Source organism: Monoraphidium neglectum (genome assembly GCF_000611645.1).
Source record: "Monoraphidium neglectum strain SAG 48.87 unplaced genomic scaffold scaffold02288, whole genome shotgun sequence".
NCBI lineage: Eukaryota > Viridiplantae > Chlorophyta > Chlorophyceae > Sphaeropleales > Selenastraceae > Monoraphidium > Monoraphidium neglectum.
Genome location: NW_014011340.1, coordinates 1 through 7854, shown reverse-complemented (window position 1 = coordinate 7854; position 7854 = coordinate 1). Strand labels below are relative to the sequence as shown.

Sequence of the window (7854 nt, the reverse complement as noted above, 5' to 3'; positions counted from 1 at the left end):
AAAAAGGAACCCTGGCAGTGGCGCGGGATGGATGGCCCGCTGCAATGCTGTTGTGCATAAGCAATTAAGTATGTCCAGAGTGTGCCTTGGGTCATACCTTATACAGTACTAAGCAGCACGCCCTGTGCACTCCCTCTCAAAACCACCTGCCACTACTGCACGAGCGCACGCGCTGTAGACCCAGCAATACCTGCACAAAGCCAAGCGGCGACAAACAAAGAATTGATATTCTCAATCGAATACGTTCTACTTTCTATGCAACCACCAGAGGGTTGCATTCTTGCAAGTTCTGCTGCCTGGGGACGTCTGTACTGCACAGTACCAAACCACCTCTCCCCCACCCATATACCGATATCCATTCGCCAGTCAAACATGCATTGCATACCCGATTGCTTCTGCCGCCGCCCTATCCCTCCAGTGGTGGCACCTGAGCAAACCATAAGCATCGCCAGAAGTACGCGGGGGGGGGCGCGAAGCTGGGCATGACCCTGGCGGCTGCGTGGTGGATGATGAAGAAAGAGTGACGGCTAATGTCCTTCTGCCATGCACGGTCCAACGCTGCGCATATGCTTCCCGTTGTCTTCCTACAAAGAGCACATGACCGTGCGTCAGCCTACATACGATAATCTTACGTCTAAGCCTGTCAGATCGTGACACTCTCCGAGACCCTAGGCAAGTATCATGCGGTATGATGCCCAGTGCTGTATAACTTAAAATGGCACGCCTATGACGCCAGGATGAAGTGGTCCCTGTCCTGCGGGCCGCGCAGCTGAATCCCTTCCCACAACCCCACGACCGTTTCGCATCCACAGATACTCAAGATGCTGCCTGCGATTGCCGCGATGAGATTTGTGCCCAGCGTAGCTCTGGGTGGACTCGCCTACACTGCGCAGCAGCATCTGGCGCGGGCGGCGTTGCCGCATGCCTGGCAAGAGCAACTGCAGGTGTGCGAGCGCGCGGCGCCCTGCTGGGCATGCCACCAGCAACCCAGTGCAACGCACCAACGCACTTGATAATACAATTTGCTTTCAGGCCAAGCGGTTCTATGTGGCACCCCAGCCGGCGGAGGAGGCCAAGCCGAACGGCGCAGCTGCGGCCGCCGCACAGGTGGCGGCCTCTGGGCCTGCGCCCAGGCACCCCAGTGTGTCGCCCCCCATGCCAACTGGATACCTGGGCTTCGCCGCCAACGGGCGCCTGCCTGGCGCGATCGACTTTCATACGGTGGGCTGTAGTGCTGCGTGCATGTTGCGGCCGCAAGGGCGTGTCCCTGGCCCCACCACGCAGGACGCGGATGCCACACGCACTTCGGCCTTCCCTGTGAAGCCCGACCTCCTGCATGTTTGCTGCTGCAGGCGTTCCCGGCATGCACTTTCGCTCCTGAGGGCCAGCATGGGGCCCTGCACCGCGCACACCAGATCAGGACATCTTTGGTTTGACTCGTTGCATGCCTTTTGGGCTCCTCCACCTCGCCCCAACAGGTGCCGTCCGATGTGGCGGCTGCCATGGGCACCCCTGCCTACGACTCCGACTACCTGGCCTCCGTGCAGCCCAAGCACCTGAGGCCCGAGAGGGTGCGTCGGCCGCAGGGGCCGCAGGACTCACCACCTCACCCGTGGAACACGGCATCAGCACGCTGCCTTTCGTGCTTGAGGGTTTTCGTGTTGTTTCAACCACCTCACCTGCGGAACACGGCGTCAGCACGCTGCCTTTCGTGCTTGAGGGTTTTCGTGTTGTTTCAGGGTCAGTCAATCTCCGTTGCTCGCCAGCTCACTGCCTCTGTCCCGTCATTCCCCACTTTACAAACCGCACACTCAGGGATACCAGAAGGTTGGGTTCAAGGTGCGCAAACGAGCTCATCCTCGCCTCCTCCCTCCAGCGCATGCCCGCATCGCTTGCATGCCATCACCTGCGTCCCCCCTTCGCCTCAAGCCGCGCTGCCAGCTGCCACGTCGCGGCTCCTGCCCGACGGGCCGCGCCTTACCACTGACCCTGTGCACCTCCCCGCTTCCCTTTGCCACTCAAAGGCGGTCAGCCTCGTCCGCGCCGTGTTTGACCGCATGACCGGGTACAGCAAAGACAACATGACAGAGGCGCTGTGGCTGCGCCGCATGATCTTCCTGGAGACGGTTGCAGGTGAGCTTCAGCGACTGGGGTGGGGCCTGTGGTATGCATGGGGTTTCCGCCGCCCTCGTTGTATCCTGAGGAGGCAGATGCATGCACGCATGGCCGCCACGCCATCCCATGTGGGGAGATCCTGGCCCATGCTGCCCCATGCGACGAGGGCGGGGTCCATGCGGCCTCGTGCACCGTGAGTGGGGCGCTTGCCCCACCCCGCAGCACTCCACCCTACTAATGGGCACTGCATACTGGCCAACCTTCTTGGTGGCCTCAACGGCATGCTCAATTTTTGCATGTCCCCCTGCCCTCGCCGCGCGCCCCCCACCCCCAGGCGTGCCCGGCATGGTGGCCGGGATGCTGCGCCACCTGAAGAGCCTGCGGCGCATGGAGCGCGACAACGGCTGGATCAACACGCTGCTGCAGGAGGCAGAGAACGAGCGCATGCACCTGGTGGGTGCAGGCGCACGCACAGCTATAGCTACAGCAGGGCATAGGCGCGGCTGCATGGCAGTGTGTGAGGCCGAGAGGAGGATCAGAGTTCGGCCACAAGGAATCCTGCCATTGCCCTGTTCCGTCAAAGGTGTATGCTCAAGCGGCTCTGCTCACCTCTTTGCGTCAACGCCTGACACAGCACAACGAATTCCACCCCCCCACCCCATACACACACACACACACAGCTGACGTTCCTGACCCTGAGGGACCCGGGGATTGCCTTCCGCACCATGGTCATCCTGGCCCAGGTGGGGGCCAACTGCTCGGCAGTGGGAGACAGCGGGGCGTGCGGCCCAAAACATCGCCTCTTTCCTTGGCGCTGCCTACTTCGCTTTCACCAGCAGCCTTCTTTGCAGCGGTCTACCTGGCTTGCGAGGGCGCCTCCTTCAGATAGCCCACTGCGAGTCGTCGTCGCCGTCGCACACCCAGCCCTCTATACGCGCATGCTTGCGCGCATTCATGTGCGCACGAGCGCGCGCGCGCACACACACCCACACACACATGCGCGCGCGCGTGCGTGCACACACACACACTCACATCTCCCCACCTTCCCCCCCCCCCAACCTGCGCCAGGGTGTGTTCTTCAACGCCTACTTCCTGGCCTACCTGGTGTCCCCCAGGGCCTGCCACGCGGCGGTGGGCTACCTGGAGGAGGAGGCCGTCAAGACATACACGCACGCACTCAAGGTGATTACGCGCGATGAGGGCGTGGGCGATGACGGGTGTGGGGTGTGTGTATGCGTTGCAAAGGAAATGATGCGTGCCAACCGTGTGCATGTGTGTTGCATGCGTGTGCGTGTGTTTGCGCGTTCGCATGTGTGCATTTGTGAGTGAGGACGGGTGAGCGTTTGTGTGTGTGTGCGTGTGTGTGTGTGTGCCGGCAAGCGCGCTGGCATGCGGGCATGTTGGTCGCAAGCTCAGGTGCCGGCCGCCGCTTGAGAACCCGCTGCTCATGCAACCCCATTGACGCGTGCGACCCCTCGCTTGCTTTCTTGAACATTGCAGGACATCGACGAGGGCAAGCTGTGGAAGGACACCCCTGCCCCCGCCATCGCCGTCAACTACTGGCGCCTGCCCAAGGACGCTACAATGCGCGATCTCATCCTGGCAATCAGGGCGGACGAGGCCAGCCACAGCCACGTCAACCACACCTTCTCGGTCATCCGCCAGGTGGGCGGGGCGGCGGGGCGGCCGACGGGACTAGAAATGGGGCCCAGGCTCAAGATTTGGTACGGTGCTGTAGTATGTTTGCGTGTCCCCATGCATGACATCATGGGCTGTGCGTGCATGCACTTCCACTCCTCAGTGCTTGTGGCTTGCCACCCACTGTGGACTCCACGCTGGACTCTGCCCACCCACCAAACGGCCCTCCTATCGCCCCATGCAGGACGCCCCCAACCCCTTCCACCAGGGGTCAAACCACATCGCCTAACCGAGCGCCACCTCCGCCGCGCTTGCTGGTGCCAGCGCCAGCATGGCTTGCCTTGAGATCAGGTTGCCGCCACACAGTCACATTTGTCAGGGGATGGTGGAGGTGATGGCCGTAGCTGCGCCCTCATTTGCTCGTAGAACTCACGGCACCTTTCTTCACACCGCCGTGATTGCGCTTTGAGCTTATTACAGCTTGGCAGCCGTCCGGGCGCATTCTTTACACGCTTGCCTCAAGATCCGATCCACAAAGCTGCTGGAGTCGCGTTGCTGATGCTCGCGCTTGCTTCTCACGCATCCACCGCATCAGCACACAAAACTCCCATCAAGCAGCCGGCGCCCCAATTTCCGAGCCCTCGAGCAGCGGCGGCCTGTGGCTGTTCTCGTCTCTCCGCGACGCCGCCCCCTTTGACAGCGCGCGCATTTAGGGCGCACCTGCACCAATGTTTGCCTGTGTCGCGCAGCGTCTCCTCAGACGCAAGCATCCCGCGATTGGCGGGATGCACGCTTGCTTTGGGGACCACAACCTTTCAGGGGCCGACCCTCAATAAACCGCGTGATTGCGCAGTGCAGCACAGGGTTCTTCAAACCCCAGGTGACAGCAGACAGGGGAGGGCATGGGACAGAGGGGTTATCATGCAACTTGGGGCACGGGCAATTTTTTTGAGCTGAGTGTGGCTGAGCATTGGTGCGGTGTCTCAGCTCTCGGCACGGTTTGCTGCCTGGTATCCTCGTTCCTCATCTGTTTTGCATGTGCTCACCTGCCTGCCTGCTACCCAACCTCCTTTGGTTTGCATGCGTTCAGGACGCATCCCTGCCCCTCAAAGCGCACTCGCTCTGCAGCCTCGGCGCCGCACATTCGTGGGCCTGCGCCACCTTACCTCTCTCAATGTGCCTCGTCTTGCACTTGCCCAATTGCCAGAGACATGTTGGGTTTCATTGCTTGTCAAGCACTTCCGTTCCCATGTTGTTGAGTAAACGGGATTGGTCACTCCACGTCGCCGCCTGCTCAAGGTTTTGACGCAACAGATTGCAGCAGTCCCTGCAGGCTCTGCATCCGTAGCAGGGAACGCACGCGTCCTGGCGCCTGCCGCTGCTCCTTGCGGCAAGGGGTGTCAGACGGGTCTGCGGCTGTCACCCAGTGACAGTACTGCCAAGGGTTGAGTCCGCCAATCAGTGTGGTGAAGGCTGCTGTATGCTGCATCTGCCAGCCAGCTCCAGCCGTCGCAGCAAAGTACGATCAGACGTTTGCAATGGTACGCCTGTGTTGACGGTTTTCGGTGAGTTGTTGCGGAGTGGTAGGTCTGCTGCTGGCTGTGCGTGTGCCCCAGCTGCAGCCACACACTGAGCCAACGGCCAGTGCCCGCGCCCAGAATCTTACGACATGACACAGCTCAAGGACGCGCAAGAAATCTGGCAGTATTTGCTTGCATGTGTTTTAAATAACCAACAACGGACGGCTGTGCAGGGGATGGAAGGACGGATGTTGGTGGATGACAATCGGGGTGTGGCAGCCGGCAGCCCTGCCGACCTGTTCGACGGGGCCTGTTGACCTTTCTCTCGTACGTTTTTTGCCCTGGCAGCCTCGAATTTCGACGGTATTGGTCAATTGGTATAGTTTTTCTGTTCCTATTTCAGCACATACTGTACGGTACCGTATCAAGTCAGCCCTGATCACGTCGTCAGCCCAAATCCAGCGCTCCACGACTCTGCGGATCATCGCAGACCAGGGCAACGATATACCATATTCAACAATACCTGTGTATTGCCGTTGCAAAGCGCTCGTAGCTGGTCAACTCCACCTTGATCACGGTCACACTCTTGATTGCAGACCAGGATGTTGCCTGCGGTTGCCAATTTCAGCCTCGCACCCAGCTTTGCGCTGGGTGCCCTCTATACCGCGCAGCAGCACCTCGCTCGTGTGGCCCAGCACGCACAGCGTGACATGCGCCCGTTGCAGGTGCAAACCCTAGCTGGGGACACTGGGGACCCACAGTCTGCGGCATGCTATATACATGCGCTCTGCACCGCCTAACTACACTTACCTTCATTGCAGGCCAAGCGCTTCTATGCTGTGGCCCAACCAACGACGCCGCACCCCAAGCCAAGCGCTGTTGCTTCCGGCCAGGGCCCCAGGCACCCCAGCCCGTCCGGCCCTATGCCCACAGGGCACCTGGGCTTCGCCGCAAGCGGCGCGCTGCACCGCTTGCCTGGGGCGATCGACTTTGGCACGGTGCGCAGGGATGGCGACCATGCATGGGCCACAGTTTGCAAGCTCGGCATCGCCACCGCCCTCAATAAGGCATTGGTCTGTCGCTCTTCAGGGTTGTCGCCCTCTCCTGTCGGGCGTGTGGGCTTACTAAGCAGTAGTACTGCCAGTGTGTGGGCGGGATCCCCTGGATCGCAGATGCTGACAGTGCCGCTGGCTTGGCCGCTTTTCCTACAGCTCCTTACCCCGCTGACGCACGAGTGTTGCTGTTTGTGCACCACGAACGCCCGGCCCAATGCAACCACGCCTCCCGCCCCAACCTGCCCTTTACAGGTGCCTTCTGATGTGGCGACGGCAGTGAGCACCCCCATGTACGATGAAGCGTTCCTGACCTCGGTGCAGCCGACGCACCTGGCACCTGAGAGGGTAAGCGGCCGGCCCTTGAGGCGCAAATCTGGCCGTTTGCCGCCCCCCTGCGCACGCACCATTTAGCCCCCATGTAGCCCCTTCCACAAACGTTCTGCCGCACGTCTTATTCATGACTGTTGAGCAACTTGACTATCTTGGCATCTTTCCTGGTACCATCTCTGCCCGCTCTCTCAGGGGTACCAGAAGGTCGGGTTCAAGGTGAGATTGCTTGCTGGCGGGTCGAGGCCTGCCCCTGCCCCCCAAACAAAACCACCGCCAATCGCCGTGTTGCTTAGTAAAGCAATATGCAAATGATGCTTGTGATGAGGGAATTCCTTTTGTACACTGACCTTGTATACGCTTGTATAACAACGTGCATGCAACACAATCCCTGCGAACACTCAGGCCATCAGCATGGTCCGCGCCGTGTTTGACCGCGTGACCGGGTACAACACCGAGACCATGACGGAGGCGCAGTGGCTGCGCCGCATGATCTTCCTGGAGACCGTCGCAGGTGGGTAATGGCAGGGCAACGCCGTGCGCTCATCAAGCACTCCTGTCCACTTGTGGCCCTTGTCAGCATGGTGGGCCGAGCAGATGCACGTTGTCAGCCATCCGTGCTGCTCGACTCCGCTACACAGCCCCGCACGCATGGGTTAGCACGCATGGGTGAGGACGCGTCCGGCCCGCGGCTGGCGGGAGACCCTCTTGCATTGTGGGTAGGTATGAGCCGGCCCGATCGCTCGACTGCAACACCCTGCCAACCAAATCCCAATCAACGAGCCCACCCGCGCCGCGCGCCCCCCGCCCCCAGGCGTGCCCGGGATGGTGGCCGGGATGCTGCGCCACCTGAAGAGCCTGCGGCGCATGGAGCGCGACAACGGCTGGATCAACACGCTGCTGCAGGAGGCAGAGAACGAGCGCATGCACCTGGTACGTGGGCGGGCGCATACACAGCTAGCCGCGTGAGCAGAGTGTGGGTGGCTGGGGGGCTTTGGATGTGTGTGCACTAGGGTGGAGCAAGGGGCCAAGCGGTACAGCTGTTGCTCACTATTCGATCCGTGTGCAGCTCTGCCGCACTGCCTACCCTGCAGACAGCATGCATCTCCTCATCCCACCACCCCCCCCCCCTGGCCCCGACCTACCCCCCAACCTCCTCCCAGCTGACGTTCCTGACCCTGAGGGACCCCGGGATCGCC

At 61.1% G+C, this 7854-nt stretch overlaps 2 protein-coding genes across 2 annotated transcripts; both read left to right on the top strand.

The window, feature by feature from the left end:
• Nucleotides 1-821: 821 nt before the first annotated feature.
• On the top strand, nucleotides 822-4042 carry MNEG_10375 (hypothetical protein; the record flags this gene model as incomplete). Its single annotated transcript, XM_014041153.1, has 10 exons — nucleotides 822-944; nucleotides 1033-1221; nucleotides 1479-1571; nucleotides 1816-1839; nucleotides 2025-2133; nucleotides 2450-2568; nucleotides 2796-2858; nucleotides 3184-3297; nucleotides 3616-3780; nucleotides 3998-4042. 10 exons carry the CDS (start codon nucleotides 822-824, stop codon nucleotides 4040-4042), a joined length of 1044 nt encoding a protein of 347 aa, XP_013896607.1.
• A 1249-nt stretch (nucleotides 4043-5291) lies between these two features.
• On the top strand, nucleotides 5292-7624 carry MNEG_10374 (Alternative oxidase; the record flags this gene model as incomplete). Its single annotated transcript, XM_014041152.1, has 6 exons — nucleotides 5292-5294; nucleotides 6095-6271; nucleotides 6581-6673; nucleotides 6851-6874; nucleotides 7061-7169; nucleotides 7470-7624. 6 exons carry the CDS (start codon nucleotides 5292-5294, stop codon nucleotides 7622-7624), a joined length of 561 nt encoding a protein of 186 aa, XP_013896606.1.
• Between the last annotated feature and the right edge of the window lie 230 nt (nucleotides 7625-7854).